Source organism: Leopardus geoffroyi, chromosome B1 (genome assembly GCF_018350155.1).
Source record: "Leopardus geoffroyi isolate Oge1 chromosome B1, O.geoffroyi_Oge1_pat1.0, whole genome shotgun sequence".
NCBI classification, from domain to species: Eukaryota; Metazoa; Chordata; class Mammalia; order Carnivora; family Felidae; genus Leopardus; species Leopardus geoffroyi.
This window is the reverse complement of record NC_059327.1, coordinates 5,886,343-5,906,115: the sequence shown is the minus strand read 5'-3', so window position 1 is coordinate 5,906,115 and position 19,773 is coordinate 5,886,343. Positions and strand designations below refer to the sequence as shown.

The window sequence follows — 19,773 nt, the reverse complement described above, 5'->3', positions numbered from 1 at the left end:
TTGTGCTGACAGTGCAGAGCCTGCTTGGGATTCTCTCTCTCTCTCTCTCTCTCTCTCTCTCTCTTCCTCTCCACCTCTTTCTGCACCTCCCCCTTCTCTCTCTCTCAAAAATAAATAAAAACTTAAAGGTTAAAAATTCAAAACAGCAAGCAAAACAGTGACAAAGATTCATTAACATAGAAATGTCTCCTATTAATAATTCATTGGTCAAACATGGAATTTTCGGTTATCTTTTTTTTTTTTTTTTAAGATTTCATTAATATACAGCATACTTACAAACACAAAGAAACTAATCAACCTTTTTTTTTTGTGCACCAAATTACAATGAATGATTGTCCATTTTACATTAAGGTGTGTATTCTCATGCTCTTCTTGCTGGCTACCTTTCTCATTAGACGGCTTCAAAAAAAATTTCATGGGTTCAAGCCCCACATATGGCTCTATGTCTATGCTGATAGTGCAGAGCCTGCTTGGGATTCTTTTTCCCCCCTCTTTCTCTGTCCCTCCCCTGCTGGCTCTGTCTCTCTCTCTCTCTCTCTCTCTCTCTCTCTCTCTCTGTCTCTCTCCCAAAATAAATAAACTTAAAAAAAACTTTTTTTAAATGGAAACCACACCCAGATAAGTAGTCAGAAACATAAGAGTTCAATGACAAGAAACCAACTGCTAGAAGATGCACTCTTCCGATCTCTAAAAGTTTAAAAATTGAATGAACGAACCAGTTATGACCAAGACAAGATGAACGTTTGACATGTTAGTTCTTAAAAATACTGAGAGATTTAAATTTTTTTGTAATGTTTATTTATTTCTGAGAGAGAGAGAGTGAGAGAGGGAGAGGGAGGGAGGGGGGAGGGAGAGAGAGAGAATGAGTGAGAATGAGTGGGGGAGAGGCAGAGAGAGAGGCACACACAGAATCTAAAGTAGGTAGGCTCCAGGTCACGAGCTGTCAGCACAAGAGCCTGACGTGGGGCTTGAATCCACGAGTCATGGGATCAGGACCTGAGCCGAAGTCGGATGCTTAAGCGACTAACCCACCCAGGCGCCTTGAAGAAATATTGAAATATTTAAACCAGCAACATAAATTCTGCCAACAGTACAAACTGAATGTGAAGGAAAACAGGAAGTTGGCAGGGTTTAATGTATAGAGACCATAAGTTATATTACCAAAAAATCCATTCTTTACTCACCCAGGAAAGACAAAGGTAAGCACTGTGGTCAATGGATTTTATAAATATAAGGTACTACACAAACAAGATCTAAGCTTATCATGTGTTTGCACTTCAGTTAAGAATCATTTACAGTCAAAAGAAAGGATTTACTTCTGAAAATAATTTGAAACTCAGCAATTTACACATCTTTTAAACAATACTGAAAGAATGAGGATCCATTAAAAATTCAGTCTTTTAGATAATATATTTCTACGTACAAACATAATATATACTGGCAGTACAGGTCTTCCCTATTAGCCATAATTATTTCAGCAAGAGAAAGCTACTGTATTGAGTATTTAAAGCTGCCTGTCTCCCTCATCCTACCATCATTGTCCTTTTTGAAGCCAACAAAAAGGGGGAAAGGGGTAGGTTCGGGGGACCAAATCTACTGAATCTTTTTTTCCCATCTGTCATTCCCACACTGAACCCAGCTGTCCACTCGAGAGAGAGGCAGCTTTCAGACCACCCGTATGTCATGAGCTACTCAAGAGAGTCAGAGAAGTGCATTAATAACCAAGGAAACAATATATTTATTTACTCAAATCAAGATTTAGGGCTGAGAGTGGGAGTAGGAAAGAGAACGGGGAGAAGAAACACAGCCCAAGAGAGAAAGTGCAGTGGTCCTGACTGTGAGGAGGTCAGGTTCCAACTCACAGTCTGGGCCCCGGGTAAACCAGCCTAACAATCAGCTGGAGTTTTGCACGGACAGCAAATTTTATAGTTAAGTCAGCCAGGAGGCTCTAGAACAGACAGATCTATAAATCTGCAACATTCCTAAATATTTGTGAAGGATTCTGAATAGCACACGCACAAATGTCTTATCAAATCGCCATTAATCTGAATCAGCTTGACCCATGAGCTGTCACCATCAGGAAAGAATTCAGGCAACTGGATGAAATAACTGATCATCACAGCCTGATGTGCAAATATGATAATAGAATCATTATATCAAAATATTTTTTACCTAAAGAAACAGAACTTCACAGATATAACTAACGGCGCCCAACAAATACCTGCCCCTTGGGGTAACCAATGAACTCAGGTTCATTTCCATTATTTAGTTTGCTAGGAATGCAGACATCAATAATAGGTGTTTTTTCCGTTATTCTAAAATCTAACATAAATGGCACCATACTGTCTGTGGACTTCCACACAATGTTTCTAGGACTGCTTTAGATTAATGTATGTAGATCTAAGCTATTCCTTCTCCTTGAAAACCAGAGCTCTCTCACACTCCTGTGTCTAGCTAAGAGCTTTAAAACCCTAAGGTTAGGGGCGCCTGGGTGGCTCAGTCAGTCAAGCGCCTGACTCTTGGTTTCAGCTCAGGTCATGATCTCGTGGTTTTGAGAGTTCCAGCCCCACATCGGGCTCTGCACTGTCAGTGCAGAACCTGTTGGGGATTCTCTCTCCCTCTCTCTGTCCTTCCCCAACTCATGCTGTCATTGTCTCTCTCAAAATAAACTTAATTTAAAAACTTTCCTTTAAATTAAAAAAAAAAAAAAACACAAAAACCCTTAAGGGTAGCCATTCAGGAGTAGATGTGGACCCACCCCCCCACCGCCGCTGCTGTGCCAGACAGTCCCCCCTCACCTTAGCACACCACGATAGCTTTAAATTTCCTTTCTGTCTGTGGGGCTTAACGATTTCCTTCGTATCTAGCTCTCCTGAGCGCTTAAAACTTGGGAGTTATTTAAAAAAGAAAAAAAGCACGGGAGGGGGAGGGGAGCCTGAATCAGCCTGGCCCACTAAGTTTCTGGAACTGGAACAGAAGCCAGCAGAGCCTTCGAACAATTCTTGAGTTTTGTGACTCATCCACACTTTCCACTGTGCTGGGGTACTCACCAAATCAGGACCGGGGACCACTCACCATTCATGCCTACGGGGAACTGGCCTTTCCACACAGCACGAGCCCGTGAAAACATCTGCCATATGGAACTGGAACTTCACCTTGGTGACGCAGGCACGTCACACCCGCATCTGTCACTGCGGCTCTGTCTATGCTCAAGCATCCCTGCGTGTGTCTACTCCAAACACACGGAGCATCACTGGTGGATTAGTGGGGCGTTTCTAGTGGTGAGATACGGGTAGGGTTGCCTCAGTCCTAATTCCTTGTGCGTCTTACTTCCACAGGCTGGTGGTTTGATGCGTGCGGTCCCTCCAACTTGAACGGAATGTACTACCCGCAGAGGCAGAACACAAATAAGTTCAGTGGCATTAAGTGGTACTACTGGAAAGGCTCAGGCTACTCGCTCAAGGCCACGACCATGATGATCCGACCCGCAGGTTTCTAAATGCCCGCACGAGTCTGAGGAGGGACGGGCTGTGCGATTTTCAAAGACTTAATCCCGGAGCTCTCAAAGACTCATCCGCATGCTGTCTCCTCTACCATCTCGAGACGGACAGCACACGCTCGGTGCACAGGGGTCCACGGGCTCCGGCCCCGAGTCCCTCGCACCTCCTCGCTTAGACCCGCATCACTCGTGAACCCTGAGCACAACCCTGGTTACGGTGACCTGTTGGAACGCCTATGGGAAGATAGAGTGAGGCCTGCGAATTTAGGACTGACAATTCACAGACGCTGTTGTCACAACCAAGAATGTTGTGTCGAGTTCATCCGTAAATAACTGGAAAACAGAACTCTCACGCTACGCAGTACAGATAACCTTGGAACTGCGTCCTTCTAAGTACTGTTTATAGATTGTATAAATATCCATATGTCCCGAGTTCAGCATCACTACCATAATTAAAAGAAAGAAAAAAATTCTCTAAGCCATTAAAATATATTATATATTCAGGGACATTCTGGGAAGTGCTTATTTGCAGCTTATTTGGACAAGGAAAAACAGCTAACGCATTGTTTGCTCCTCTTAGGTGCTTTAAACTTTCATTTTGAAAACAGCATATTTACATATGTGTGGACAGCACACTTTTAAGTTAATGTTCAGATATATATTTCAAGTTTTAAAGATGAAACCTCCCAGATCTCTGAAATTAATAGAAATGCGTGTCCTTTCAGTTTATATGAAGATTGTACTATTTTTTTTTCTTTCTGGCTGTTAAATATGAAGGTATTTTTAGTAATTAAATATAACTTATTAGATAACTACATTGAACATTTATGATAATATTTTCAACTTTGTAATTTGATTCTGAAACAACTGACTGTGCCTCACAACAAGGAAAAATTTGATTTTTTTAATGATGAAGATTATGCATTTAATTCCCTGACAAACAGATTTTACTATACTTTCCTCGGTACTCTATTACAGAGGTCTTTTTTTTTTTCTCTTCCAGTCAGATGTATTTTAGAGAGGTAGGCTACAATTTAGTGTGTGGTTGAGAAAACCTTTCTATTTAAAGCACTTACGAGGCTATACTTCTCAAGCTAGTTTCACCCCTCAAGATATTTGCACTAGTAACATTTTATTAGTAAAAATAATTTGCATTAGTAACATTTTTTTTTTTTAATGTCGACCAGCAAACTTAAAAAAAAGTAACTGTTTTGGAGTGCAAAACAAAAATCTGACATTTAGAGTAGATTCAGATCTTTACAGAAAATTTTGAGAGCACGGATTTAAGGGCTGCAAAACTTTAAACCCCTCGAGTTTTAACTCCGTTTGAAGTTTTCATAGTCCAATTAACACTAATGTACATCGTGGAATGCTTTATAATTTGGAAGCAACTTCTCACATATTTGCCTCGGAGTCAGCTGCTGCTAGGAAGCTTAGAGCCAAATTCGAAACCAGCATTTACCTCATGTCTTTCTTCACCATACACTGTTCTACCATTCTGTTTTTTCCTTTATTCCATTTTTCTTATGTAATTTATTTTACCCCATATGCCCCCACCCCAACTACATTTTAAAACACATGCTACATGTTTTGAGTCAATTTATGGACTCCAGAAGAGTCCAGCATGTCACTTTTTCCACTGTCTCGCTGTACTTTATACACTTTACACTTTACACTATTTCCCACACATACACTGAGTGAAGAACCTCCCCATCTTTGAACAGTTTGTCTTATTACATTTAAGTAGGCTTTTTAAGTTCAACAGAGATATCACAGCTTTGTATCAAGTTAAAAAAAATATCTGTTAATAAGATGATAGCTCCACTTCAAAAGAAACCCTAAGTTTCTGTGATTATCTCGAGGACCACATGGCAGACACTGAGGTGGAGAATGACATTACAGGAAAAATTGGCAACCACGTACTTAATTTATATCACGTGCCCATGCAGGCAGGTAAAATGCATTTCAAAGACAAGGCTCACTGTGTTGTTCAGAGTTACATATACTCTCTTACAACAAAGAGTAGGGGGGATTTGTGTCTTTACACTTCAGTTCCTTACACGGTATTTCAAACAGAGTCTTGCTGAGAGGAATTTCTTCTCTCCTTAAGAAAATATTTATAAAGTTGAGGATATCAAAACAATGACCTTAAAAATGAAAACAAAAGCAACCCAACAGCCTAGAAAACTACAATGATGAGAAGGCAGAGTCCAACCTCCTATTATACGAGAGTCCTAGGCATACTCAAACAATGAACAATGCCAGCCCCAGTCACATATTAAAATCACCGTTCATCTTTCAGGTGTTAATCTTCCAAAAGATTAAACTCTGTCACAAACCAGTTAACTTTTTTGCAAATGAAAGCCAACATCTACACGATCCTGCTTCCAATTAAAAGTGAAATTACCTACTTAATTATCACTTAATCTTTTAAAAAATTAGAATCTCCATTAAGCATTTGCAATACTTATAATTTAAAATTCAGTGAAGTTGAAGTTGTGTTTAGGAAAAGCATCAGAAACAAAAGGACTGTATCATGTTGCTAGCTGGTCACAACTTTTATACCTATCAGTTCTATCTCTATGAGCAGTAACAGCATTACTTTTTAAAGCAGTAAACGATATATCATACCACCTTCTCAAGAACCTAGTCCTTTTTCATTTTATTTTTCTCAATTCTGAGGACTTTTATAATTAAAATTCTTTGAGATTTCATTCCTCACAATTTTTTGCAGAATATTCTCACATTCCCACATTTGTTCTCACAAATAAATAGATTAAAAAAGTGTTACGTTCTATGAAAATGTGTTTTTAATTGTGAGCATAATTGATCTCAATTTAATAAACATCTGAGTCTGTATTTATGCAAATAATAATTTCCTGAGAATACCAAATTGTATTCACCATAATAAAATAACATATGACTTACAGGAGCTGCGGGGAAGTAGTTAGAAAGTTCAAACGGCTCCTCGGAAATCCAATGACCCAGCTCCAAAGACCACAGTACCTACAAGTGACACAATAAGCACAACATTTATTGTAGATTCATTAGGGTCTTGGTGGACAATAAACCACTTTGAAGATGTAGCCAAAACAAAACAAAAAGCCCAGCAGTGAATGTGCGTTCCATAGATCTGAACCAGATGTGTCTTAAACACCAAAGTGCCATCAGAATCTCCATGTTGCATCGATCTTATGAATAATAAATGCTTGTTTAAGAAAAAAGTCTCACCATGATTAGAAATCTCGGTTATTATCCTACAGAGGCCAAATACTAAACATTACCCCAATAACAAACATATGAATTACTTTTTTAGGAATTCCAAGTTTCCAATTTAAGGAGTCATTATAGGAAATCCTCAGTAAATATTCCAGGATAATATTAATTTTAAAAAAAACATTTATTAGGAAAAGATAGGTCAGAAGCTTAAATACAAAAAGCGACCCCTCTTGGCATGTGACTTTGTTTCTAACATGGATGAGTATTTTCAGAAGTTCTCCTAAAGCACTTGAAAATCCTTCCCAGACTCTGGAAGGATAAAATGTCTCATAAACAAGTTTTCATTATTATTAATATTTATTATTGTTATTTGAACCCACATATTTTAAATGATCAAAACAATGTTTTTGTTTTTAATTCAGTAATGTTCAAGATTCTGTAGTCTTCTTTACTTGATGAACCAATTCCCTGAAAATCTGTTACTATTTCTATGAACCAATAGAATTTTCTAACAAAAATAATCAAACTGAATTACATATCCCACGTTTATTTTTTATCTGCAATTTTCATTTCTTACATTCAGTGAATTCACTCTTTTTACTAGAGTTGCTACATAAAGCTTAAGTTCTTTTTGCCAAATTACTGGGGATGAGGAGGGAGTCTTCCTGTTTGTTAGTTTCTAAGGTTCAGACCCATCTACGGGATATCGGTCTTAAATATTTTCTTTTCATAAAATAAAGCTAGTACTTTTCCAACGTGAGTCAGCAATATTTCATTTCCAAGAAAAAGTGAGCATGCTAGTGGAATAAAGACAATAACAAGATACAGAACCTGAATGATAATTCTGAACACTGGGCTGGATCTTACTTTAAACAGACACATTTATTTACGTAACAACTCCTTTCTTCAGCTCACTATCCATTCATCTGGGAACAACTGACTGAGAGCCTACTGTGAATTAGAACCCATGCTAGGTCCCGAAAACACAAATCCTGTCCCAGAGGAGTTCACTCTCTGGCAGGAGGCATGAAGGCAAACCACAAATGGTGGTTTCTCAAAACAGTTCTGTGGGAACCTATAGAAGGAGGCAAACTAACTCAGTCTAGGAGAATCAAGGAAGGGTCCACGGATGAGGTGACATTTTAAACGGGGTCTTCATCAGGCAAAGAGAGACACAGTGGGAAGGGAGAGGACATTCCAGCACGGAGAGAAATTTCACGTGCCATGGCAGGATTAAAGCGGGTTCTTTTTTTTGGCTAAAGGGTGCTTTGGAAGAAGTGGTAAGAAAATAGAGTTGGACCCTGCTTCCATCTGTGTGCATGCAGGGGCATTTGCACATGGCGGAAGGACTGCTGGCTGGGAGAAGCCGGACACAATCATAAGAGGCAAGAGAAAGAGCACTGACGGTGTTGGGCCCCAGATAACAGGATGGGAATGGAGTATAACGCGGGGAAATGTGTCTTCATTAGAGAGAGCAAGTAATGGGTTGTGTTCTCAGAGACTCTGCTCCACATACACTTGGATCTGTGTATACACCAGCATTATGTCAGTTAAGTCTTTGTTTTCCCTTGATTTCTGTTGGCTAACCAACATAAATGTGTGTGTGTGTGTGTGTGTGTGTGTGTGTGTGTGTGTGTGTCTTCAGAAGATATGAGAAAAATGGTACTCTGAAATCATGTTTCTACCTGGCTCTTTAGAGCTGGCTAGAACATTGAATTAACACAGTGTTTACCTTACTTTCATCAGTCAGTGTATGGCATCATTTATAGAGATACACTGACATGTGTGTCCTTCCCTACACATCTGAGATTAGCCCAGGAAATAACATGTAAAAAGTTTCAAGATCAGGGGCGCCTGGGTGGTTCAGTTGGTTAGGCATCTGACCTCAGCTCAGGTCATGATCCCACAATTCATGGGTCTGAGCCCCACTTTGGGCTCTGCACTTACAGTCAGAGCCTGAAGCCTGCTTCAGATTCTACGTCTCCCTCTCTCTCTGCCCCTCCCCTGCTTGTTCTCTCACTCTCGCTCTCTTTCTCCAAAAATAAATAAACATTAAAAAAGTTTCAAGATCAGGTTCATTTCAGACATGACGCAATGTGAAAGAATTAGTATACTGAAAAGGTACCAGTGAGAGAGAATCCAAGGAACCAGTCTTAAAAATGCATGTGGCATTTGAGTTCAGATGTAGTCCACATTAAAATGTTAATTGAATTTAACCTCATAAAAGAAAATTTATGTTCTGAGTTTGTCCCTTTCTAAATGACATGAAAACAAAACCAGAAGGCATTTACAGAATTTTGGTAAGTGAATTAATAAATTTAATTTATGTAGGCATCCCAGGAATTAATATTGAACAGAGATAGCAGAAAACACTAATTTGATTGCAATGAAATCATTAAATCAGAAGTACAGTGCAAGCTTTTTGTTTCAGTTCTTTCATTAGCCAAACTTATCTTTACCTTAGTAGAAGGTCCAATATTGGGAAAATCTACTTTGCAATGTCACAGTTAAGGCTGTAAGTGAACTAAAAGGTGAACCCAACATTATTTCTCATCATATATGAGATAGGATAAAAATAATTGAGAAGCAAAACTAAAGTAAGAAATTGGGTTGCATAAACACAGAGGATCAAATCCCATGCTTAAAAGCCCTTAAAACAAGGGCTGACTTATTTCCACATCCACTGCAAATGAATCTAATATTTTTACATTTTAGAACTGTCATTCATAAAACTTGAACCCTGTTGGTGAATTTAAATGGGAGGTGCTTTCTTGCTTTATTATTAGATTCATAGCTACTGATGAGACAACTTTCCACAATGAAGGTGTGACCATGCAGATCATTCCACACCAGGCAAAACACAAATGGTCTTCTCTCATTTTATATAAATCTAATCATTCTATTTGAACAGTGTGAGTCGGTGGAGCTACAGTGAACCCAAGCCAGAAAATGGTATCGATAGTGAAAGCAAGTCAATCAGAGCATCATGTGCAAGGAAGACAATGAGGCCAGCTTAGGGTTCACACACAGCAAAATGAGCACATCTTTACCTTCAAAATCTCCCAATATTCCACATAAAAGGATGGAATTAAAAATAGTGAGAAAAGAGTCCACAGCAGATAAAACAGGGTGATATCTTGGAAGCTGCAAAGCAGATACATAAATGACAAATGACTGAGAAGGACAAAGAAAGTTCGGACTTAAGTGTCTGGAAAAGGAGGTCAAGAGGAAGCACCAAAGTCCCTCCACACACTCCCTGAAAGGCAAAGAAACTGGTGTCAGTGGATGCCTCTGAAAATGGGGCATCGAACAGGGTAAACAGGAGAAACCTCCTACCCCCTAGCCCACCCTCTGCTGGAACAACAGAAAAGCCAAGTCCCACAGGCTGTGTGAGAGCAGTGGTGGAAAGCATAGGGGAGACCTCTCCAGCCCTCCAGCCCCCCGTCCCCCCCACCCAAGGGTGCCGGCACAGAACCCCGCAGGCAGGCAGGACGGCAGGACACCAGCCATGCTTTCCTGTACGCTAATCAACCCAGGGAAAAAAGACACAAATACCAACGCTCACACCTCAAACACCTCCATTCACATCTAATCGCCTATGAGCCACTCAGGCAGGCAGAGTTTCAATCAGCTTTTCAGTGCCTCATAACTGAACATGACTTTATACCCATTTGATAAAATCCTCTAGCTTGTAAACATGGACCAAACCAAGTAAGAATGGAATTTCTGGGATCACAGTGATGGAAGTCCCTGGATAATAGCAGCTCTATAGACGATAGAGAACCAGTCTCAAGGGGAAGAAGACAAAGGGGTTCATGGGTGGTGTTCCAAGAATAATAAATGAGACTGGAAGGTGAACTGGTGTATAGACGTATTTGAGAGAAGAATTATAATGCTTTTAGAAATTTTTGCAGGGAGTTGGTGATAGGTACATACAAAACTAAGCAATCGAAATGACTGTCAATGATTAGCTCGGGAAAACCAACAAACAAAAATTACCAGAAATGAATCATAGTACCTTACATGGTTCAGTTCAAAAAGCACCCATATACTCATTCCTGCGTGTGTGTGCGTCAATGTGTATTTACATGCAAAATAAATGTTAAAAATCATAACCATATTGAGTACACTGGGGAACAGAAGAGTGGATAATACTAAAAGACAGCTATACAGGCATACTATGATCTTCCTCAGAAGGAAGTCAATGTCTCCAAGTAAATTAAAAACAAACAAACAAACAAACAAAAAAACAACAACCAGCAAGAAAAGCATTTTATTTAGAAATATGTAGGCAAAATATCAGAAGGCTAATTTAGGAGTGAAAATCCAGGCTGGGAAACAGCAAGGCAGGCAGGGTAGGCCATTTCTTTTTTTTTTTTTTTTTTTTTTTTTATAAAGCCTCATAAATTATACTGGATGTTTAAAAACACTCAGGTTGGATCATTTTAGACTTACAGTACAGAGAGTTCTCATTTAACTACCACCTAGATTCCTCTATTGTGTGATCATCCAACTTAACTTTGCTCTTCTCTTTCAAAAGTGCTTTTGCAACTAGAACTGGCTTGTCAATATCTAAAAAAAAAAAAAAAAAAAAATCTTGCTGAGTGTGTAATTGGAACTGAGTTGAATCTATAGATCAAAATGAGGAGAACCAAAGAGAAAGAAAATACCATCTAATTTCATTTATACGTGGAATCTAAAAATAAAAACAAAACAGAAACAGACTCCTGTATACAGAGAACAATCTAGTGGTTTGCCGGGGTGGGGGGAGGAGAGGAGTAAGGGGATGGGAAAACTAGGAGAAGGGGGTAGAAGGCACAAGGTTACAACGTACAGCATAGGGAATGACAGTTAGTATGTAATGACTTTGTATAGTGACTGGAGCGTGGCTAGATTTATCATGGTGATCACTTCCTAATACACATAAATGTTGAATCACTTTGTTGTACACCTGAAATAAATATAACATTATATGTCAGCTATACTTCAAGAAATAAAAAGAAGGGAGAACCAACCCACAGCTTAAAAAGTATACATATTAAAAAAAAAAAAGTATACATATTCACAGGCACCTGGGTGGCTCAGTTGGTTAAGCTTCCAACTCTTGATTTCAGCTTAGGTCATGATCTCAAGGTTTTTAAGACTCAGCCTCACGTCAGGCCCTGCACCAGTGTGGAGCCCGCCTGGGATTCTTTCTCTCTGCCTCTCCCCTGCTCACCTGTGCACAGCACACTCTTTCTCTCTCTTAAAATAAATAAATATTTTTCAAGAAACGTATCCATTTTCCCAATTCATGAACATAGTACATCTCTCTTTTTATTTAGGTCTTCTTTGATTTCTTTCATAGTGTTTTGTAGTTTTCAGCATAGACCTGCAAATATGTTGTCAAGATTTAAATATTTTAATTTCTGTGGATGCTAATATAAATTTCATTTTATTTCTTTTTTTAATTTAATGTTTGTTTATTTTTGAGAGAGGGAGAGAGAGAGACAGAGTGCCTGAAGAGGTGGGGCAGAGAGAGGGAAACACGGTATCCAAAGCAGGTTCCAGGCTCTGAGCTGTCAGCACAGAGCCCGATGCGGGGCTCGAACTCACAGACTGTGAGATCATGACCTGAGTCAAAGTTGGACACTTAACTGACTGAGCCACCCAGGCGTCCCATAAATTGCATTAAAAAAATCAGGATTCCAGTTGTTTATTGCTAGTACACAGAAATACAACTGAATTTTGTATATTGAGCTTGCACCCTATAACCTTGCTGAACTCACTAGTTGTGGGAGCTTTTTTGTAGATTTGTTGATGTTTTCTATGTAGCCAGTCATGTCTTTTGTGAATAAACAGTTTTATTTGCTGCTTTCCCAATCTGTGTGCATATTTTTTTTAGCTCCATTATTGCACTAAGACCCGCCCCCGCAATACAGTGCAGAAGAGAAACAGTGACAGTACAATTACGTGAACTCCTTTGTGAGGTAGATTGATTTGATTAGTTAAAAAACAAAACAAAACAAAACAAAACAAAACAAAACACACACACACAGGAAAGCATAACCCCAAAGTGTTTCTGGGCATAAGTGAACGTATCTATGTATGGAAAGCACAGTATTTCTTCACTTTTAAATTTAAAAAGTTCATATTGTTATTTCATAGTGGTGCTGGCTAGTGGTCATGGTGCTTTTACTAACTGCTTTGACTTCCTAATCTCCAGAGAACAGTTAGAAAATTCAGTGGTCGAAGTACTATAGCTCATGATCAGTAAATGTCACTTTTATTTTTATTGATTTATTTTGAGAGAGAGATAGAAGACAAGCAAGGGAGAGGCAGAAAGAGAGGGAGAGACAGAATCCCAAGCAGGCTTTGTGCCATCGGCTCAGAGCCCAATGTGGGGCTCGAACTCACGAAGCTGGCTGAGATCAAGAGTTGGACATATAACTGACTGAGCCACCCAACGGCTCCTACACGTCAGTTTGCAAACCAGAACCAATCAAATTAATTTCTCTTAACGTTAATTCCTTAATATCTAATAATTTCTTAATGTTTTCTTATTTGCATAAGAAATTTTCTTCAGCTAAGAAAAAAATTAATTTATTCTAAAAGCATTTAGTAAGCAAAAACACTAAACAAGGTACGCTCAGTTACTAACTTCTCAAAAATAATTTTAAAGAGAGGAAAAACAGTGTGGAATTATTTCAATGTACACGTGATGAGAGAAGGTTGGGAGCGAGAGAAAAGTGGCATGAAATAGTGATTTTGGGTTGAGCTTGAAAAAATTAATGACTCCAAATGGTTAATGACTGACTACTAGTACAAAAATCACAGCTGTAATACAAAGCTGATTTAACTCACTTAAAAGCATTATTGATTGTGTTGAAAACATAAACATTCACAATTTTTTACTGTAATATTAAGTGTATTCTGAGATTCTAAATGGCCAGCTGAATCAGTCATTGTTTTGGGACCTGTCCCTAGAGCTCACTATCTACCACATTTAATTGGTAAATTCAAATGCAGTTGTAGCACTAACAATACTCGTAAGAACATAGCAGGTATGGACAAAGAGGGCCTTCTCTGTGGGAAACATCAATAATATTCTTTGTATATGAAAGACTTCACGTTGTTCAACATATCCACTGATGACCTTATAATCAAACCTGACAGACAGAAACTTATGCCTCAGATTTAACCTGTGGGAATCTAGTCAAATAGTTCAAAAGCATACTTCATGCTCTAATCACCGAGAAGAGACTGGGGTTGTCTGTACTGCTCCCTGCCCTACCCATTCTTGCACCCACCAACTGCGGGAGCTGTAAACGTTTATGGAGGTGTAAAAACATATATTTAGCATTTGCAAATCTCTTCTTCCTTAAAAATTTTTTTATGGTTATTTAGGTTTGAGAGAGAGAGAGAGAGAGAGAGAGACAGAGAGACAGAGCACGGGTAGGGGAGGGGCAGAGAGGGGGAGACACAGAATCCAAAGCAGGCTCCAGGCTCTGAGCTGTCAGCACAGAGCCCGATGCGGGGCTCAAACTCAAGAGCTGTGAGAGCATGACCTGAGACGAAGTTGGGTGCCTGACCCACTAAGCTACCCAGGATGCCCTCAAATCTCTTCTTTCCTATAGAAGAGGAACAAAAGTAGTAATTACTTATCTTTTGCTATTTTAAGCTAACAAGAAAACAATACAAATCAAATTACAAATGTTTTCTCAACAGAGTTTATAGATTCTTTGTCTCAGTTATAAGAGTAATTAATTTGCTCAAACAACAACATCTTAAGAGAATTCGCTACTATGCACAATGTTTTGACTTCTCCTAGAGGGAGAATGACATTTGTGTTTTTTCCACAACTACACAATATAATGTACTGACACCACAGAATCTAGGCAACCGGGTTAAGCCAATCTCCATCTCTCTGCAGCCCTGTGACAAAAGGCGAGTTAGTTAACCTTTCTGTCACATGAAAACATTATCCATCATTTTAAGTTACAAATGTATACATGTAGCTAATGAAATAGTTGTGGCAATGAAGTTATTTCTAGGTTAAACATCAGGCTTAAAAAGTTGGGGCTATCAATGGTATAATTTTGGACAAATTAATAGGGCATATAGGGTGCTTATGTCCCAAACACTTAGGAGCCAGAAAACAGAGGAGGTCTGGTCTTCCAAAAGGACCAACTTGAACTGGCAAAGTTTCAAGGCAATAATATTTGTTCCAAAATAAGCCATTCCTCTGTGTTACCAACACATCTTTTAACATCAAGAAATGCTTTACATGATTCCACAGTTATTTTAAAATATAAACCTATTCCGCAGATGAAATGCCTCCCTCAATGAGGCAATTTTCCACAGATGATTTTTAAAAATTGAGTTGCCATTCTCAAAATACATAATTAACCATTTTAACGTGTACAGTTCAGTGGCATTTAGCATATTCACTTCTCTCTCATTTCAAAATAACCATTCTGGGAGTATACCCCGTACCCAGCAAGCGACCTCCCCATATGCCCCAGTCCACTTCTCACCAGCTGGCTGTCTCTGCACTTTTGTGTATTGCACAAACACCATAGCTGACGAATCAGACATTATGCGACCTTCTGGGTCAAGGTATGATTTGAATGAAGGCTACTGATGGGTATCAAAAATGCTTGTTTAATGACCATAATTGATATTTATTGAGAACTTACTCAGTACTTTATTTCGATGACCTTTCGATCATTTTGCAGATAAGGAAAATGAAGCTTCGAGAGTGTAACTGCCTTACAGGTCACACAGCCAGTGAACGGCACTCTCGGGGCGCCTGGGTGGCTCAGTCGGTTAAGCGTCCAACTTTGGCTCAGGTCATGATCTCATAGTTCATGAGTTGGAGCCCCGCGTCTCAGGCTGTGTGCTGATGGCTCAGATCCTGGAGCCTGCTTCAGATTCTGTGTCTCCCTCTCTCTTTCTGCCCCTCCCCTGCTCACATTCTCTCTCTCTCTCTCTCTCTCTCTCTCTCTCTCTTAAAAATAAATAAGCATTAAAAAAATATTTAAAACTCAGTCTCTTATCTGTTAACCTTTCAAAAGCACATACAGTGGTGGGCAGCCACAGAATAAAGTTATCCAAGTTTAAAGTGGTACAAGATGAAAATATTCTCTAGGCTATCTCTACAAGTAGATGCCAGAAAGATTACGGGCTATGAATTGAGGACAGCCTGACTTCAAATTTAAAATTCACCATTTTCAATCACTGTGACTATAAGCAACTCACTACAACTTTTCAAGTCTCTGTGCCCACAGTGGAGTATTGTATTGACACGCGGAGAGAGTCTAAGCCTCCTGGCAGAAAAGCCCCTGTCCCTACATTGTCTATGTCTCGAAGCAGTGCCACCTCGTCCTCCAGAAATGGCCAGCTGGTCTCTAGAACCTTCCAATTCAGCACACGGTCCTAGGGCCAGCAACCTGCACATCACCTGGGAGCTGGTAGCCAGTGAAGAAGCTTAGGACCCAGACCTACTGAACTAGAATCTGCATTTAATAAGACCCCCTGAGGACTCATCTGTTATTAAGTTTAAAAAGCACTCTGGCTGTCTCAAAAAAAAAAAAAAAGTGGCAGGAAACCAAAACCTTAATACAACCTATTTAACCAAGACAGATAAGATAAGCAATAAGGTACCAAAAATAAGTAGTTAAGAAGTCTGTTTCCTTTTTAAGAGATACTGACAGAGACTAAATACCAGATAGAAAGAGGAAAAAGATGCCGTACATTGATATATGCTCAAAATATTGTTACAAAAAAGTTCCGCTATATAGTACACAGGCACTTAAGTGAGATTTATGCCGCTCATAGCTCACCTAATCTTTTCCAGCCGGAAAAAATGAAAATGGATTATTCTTGGATGTTAGAGCTTAACGGCCACTATGAGCCACTTTTTACACATTGCTAAGCAAAGACCAGGGTGACCCAGCATTTCACCAGCATACTTCCATGTGAAGTCCAAACATCTTTATAAATAACACAAGCTCGTACTTTTCTTATCAAAATGAAAACAAAGAAATAAATATAACACATTCCAATGTAACTAAAACAAACATCAGAAACATCACTTCAGTGTATGAAAAACAAAGTAGAAATTATTATTACCATCATAGACAATAAGCCAAATATTATGGCTACTAAGAACAACCACTGTTTCTTATTCTTTCTGTGAATTTAAGTTGTAAAGATTTTTTTTCTTAAATGAGAGCATCAGGTCATCTTATTTTCATGAATTTTAACAAGAAAATCATGAACTGCATGGGTACTTCCATAATTTATAATGATGTACAATGTTTTTATATGACATTTTTAGCTCATCAGAGGCAAAAAGAAGTTCTGGGGATTTTGTAATTTTAACGTTTATTTATTTTTGAGAGACAGAGAGAGACAGAGTGCAAGCGGGGGGTGAGACAGAGAGAGAGGGAGACACAGAATCCAAAGCAGGCTCCAGACTCTGAGCTGTCAGCACAGAGCCCAATGCGAGGCTCGAACTCACGAACTGTGAGATCATGACCTGAGCCGAAGTCAGGCGCTTAACCGAATGAGCCACCCATGCGCCCTAAAAGTTCCAGGGATCTTTAAAGAAATAAGTATGTTTGGTCATCTACCAACTCACTTACTCATCCAACAAGTATGTGTCGTGTTCCAGCTCCACCCTGGGTCCTGGGCCAGGTGAGAAAAGACAGGTACAGTCTCTGCCCTCAAAGAGCTTGCATTTTGCTAAATAACCAGGTCTGTTAAAGAAATTCTGCTTTTATGTTTGAAGGAGTCTCTTGTGCCCTAGTCTCTTGTGCCTAGTCTCTTTTGCCAAGAGTCAGTCTCTTTTATTTTGCCCTAGTCTCTTGTGCCAAGAAGGGTATGGCTATCTCTAAGTAAGTTGTACCAACAAAAAATATTGTTTAAAATTTAACAATTGAAACAAATGTTCTACCACAATAAAGTATATATGGCATATCAGAAATCAGTGAAGGTCAAAGGATACAAACTTCCAGCTACAAAATAAGTCATGGAGATGTAATGTACATCATGGTGACTATTTGAAAATTGCTAAGACAGTAGATCTTAAGAGTTCCCATCATAAGAAAAAAAAATGTATGGTGACGGATGTTAAAGAGACCTATTGTGGCAATCATTTCACAATACGTAAAAAATGTCGAATCATTGGGGCGCCTGGGTGGCGCAGTTGGTTAAGCGTCCGACTTCAGCCAGGTCACGATCTCGCGGTCTGTGAGTTCGAGCCCCGCGTCAGGCTCTGGGCTGATGGCTCAGAGCCTGGAGCCTGTTTCCAATTCTGTGTCTCCCTCTCTCTCTGCCCCTCCCCCGTTCATGCTCTGTGTCTCTCTGTCCCAAAAATAAAAATAAAAACGTTGAAAAAAAAATTAAAAAAAAAAAAATGTCGAATCATTATGTTGTATGCCTGAAACTTACACTTCAATTAAAAAACTGTGAATAGAATAAAGTATTTGTATACTATTCTCTCTTGTTTTGTGATTTATCCAATGAAACCAAAATAAAAAAAAAATTACATAAGGGGGTTTGGCTGGCTCAGTTGGTGAAGCATGTGACTCTTGACCTTGAGGTTGTGAGTTCAAACCCCACATTGGGTGTAGAGATTATTTAAAAATAAAATCTTAAAAAAAAAAGAATTACATAAAACAAAATTTGGTGGAGAGGTATTTCTCTGTGTACCGAAGGGCACTCTCCAGTGGTCAGAAAGACAACCAACTCAAAAGAACTAAGGTTTCTGTCATGGAACTGATAAATCTATCATGCATCTAAGGCAAGCTATTATTTCAGTGGACAAAACCACTTTTAGTTACAAATTTCTCATTCTCTGGTAAAGAAAAGCCTAAAAAGTTTTCTGTAGAGAACATTCCAGGGCAATGAATTTTAGGAGAAATGTATTGTGTAGATCATACATAGGCAGTGTCAGGTAGCAAAACGTACAATGTTGTCAACTACAGTTTTGAAGCACGTATGCCAGTTGTCTAAAATCTGGTATTTCTTACATCAGCTCTCTTCAAAACCTAATGTTATCACTAAAGCCTAATTCACAGAGGTTCTTAGGCAGACACAGAGTTCAAGAGTGATGTTCTTTGGCAATCTATTTTAACTTGGGGACAGAGCTTAGAAACCTAAAAGAAGGGAGAGCTAACAATGTCCCCAACGTTACTGACAGATAGCTAAAAGGACATGCAAATGACAGATAGCTGAAAACTATGTTCAGGAAGTCCCAGTGCCTCAAATCATGGCTGCATTTTTCTGATGAGAACCTAAAGTTAAGATATTCTGTGTTGTTACTGAAAATGAGAACAGTTTCACTGGGCGTCAGAAGAGACAACTGGGGAACTCAACAGAAAGTTGCAGAACTGAGATAAAGATGCACCTGTAAGAACAGCTGAAATTTGTTTCTAAAAATGAGCTTGGAATTTGTGACGCAACTCGGTATCAACCATAGTGGAAGTCCTACAGTCTTCAATGGTAAGGCAAGAAAGAGATTACTTGAGGTTTAGAGAAATTAAGAACTGGCATGAGATGTGCCAAGTTAAACAAACACAGTGTGGTCCCTGATGGCCATCATTTTGAAAGGGATGGGCAGCGATGTATCAAACAAAGCTGAATCTCTTGATTTGCTGATTCTCAGCCTCATCCATTTAAACTGTTTGCCAAATACGGCACCTTTTGCTTTAATAGACATAACCTCAATCTAGTTTCTTCCTTCCTGCTACACCAATAGGTTCAGGTGCTCCACAAGCACACTCCCAACTTGCTGTGATAAAATCAAATTGTCAAGCGCTGGAAATATCATCTTTCAGCTGGCCACCTCCCAGAGCTTTCATCATATTTCATGTTGCCCCATCCAGCTACCAGGACCTATGTCTCTGATCCACTTGCAACAAGAGATCTAGAAATAGTTGTGCCATTTCCAGCTCTTTACTTACTGTTCAACCTCCTCATCATTGCACTTGCTGTTGCCAAGGCTCCTGAGAGCAACCATCTGCTCAAGTCCAATGGCTGGTCCTCTGCCTTCACAGTATTGGCCTTAC

At 39.2% G+C, this 19,773-nt stretch overlaps 2 protein-coding genes across 8 annotated transcripts in view; one reads left to right on the top strand and one right to left on the bottom strand.

The window, feature by feature from the left end:
* The window catches only part of ANGPT2 (angiopoietin 2), a 60,937-nt gene extending 54,579 nt beyond the window's left edge, over positions 1-6,358 (top strand). For both annotated transcript variants that reach the window (XM_045451904.1, XM_045451898.1), the window contains exon 9: positions 3,339-6,358. In XM_045451904.1, the coding sequence (XP_045307860.1) occupies positions 3,339-3,499 (161 nt within the window). In that variant the 3' untranslated portion in view covers positions 3,500-6,358. The remainder of the gene's footprint in view (positions 1-3,338) is intronic.
* Positions 1-19,773, bottom strand: part of MCPH1 (microcephalin 1) — a 273,858-nt gene that overhangs the window by 136,785 nt on the left and 117,300 nt on the right. For all 6 annotated transcript variants that reach the window (XM_045451845.1, XM_045451854.1, XM_045451870.1 and 3 more), the window contains one exon: positions 6,428-6,505. In XM_045451845.1, the coding sequence (XP_045307801.1) occupies positions 6,428-6,505 (78 nt within the window). The remainder of the gene's footprint in view (positions 1-6,427; positions 6,506-19,773) is intronic.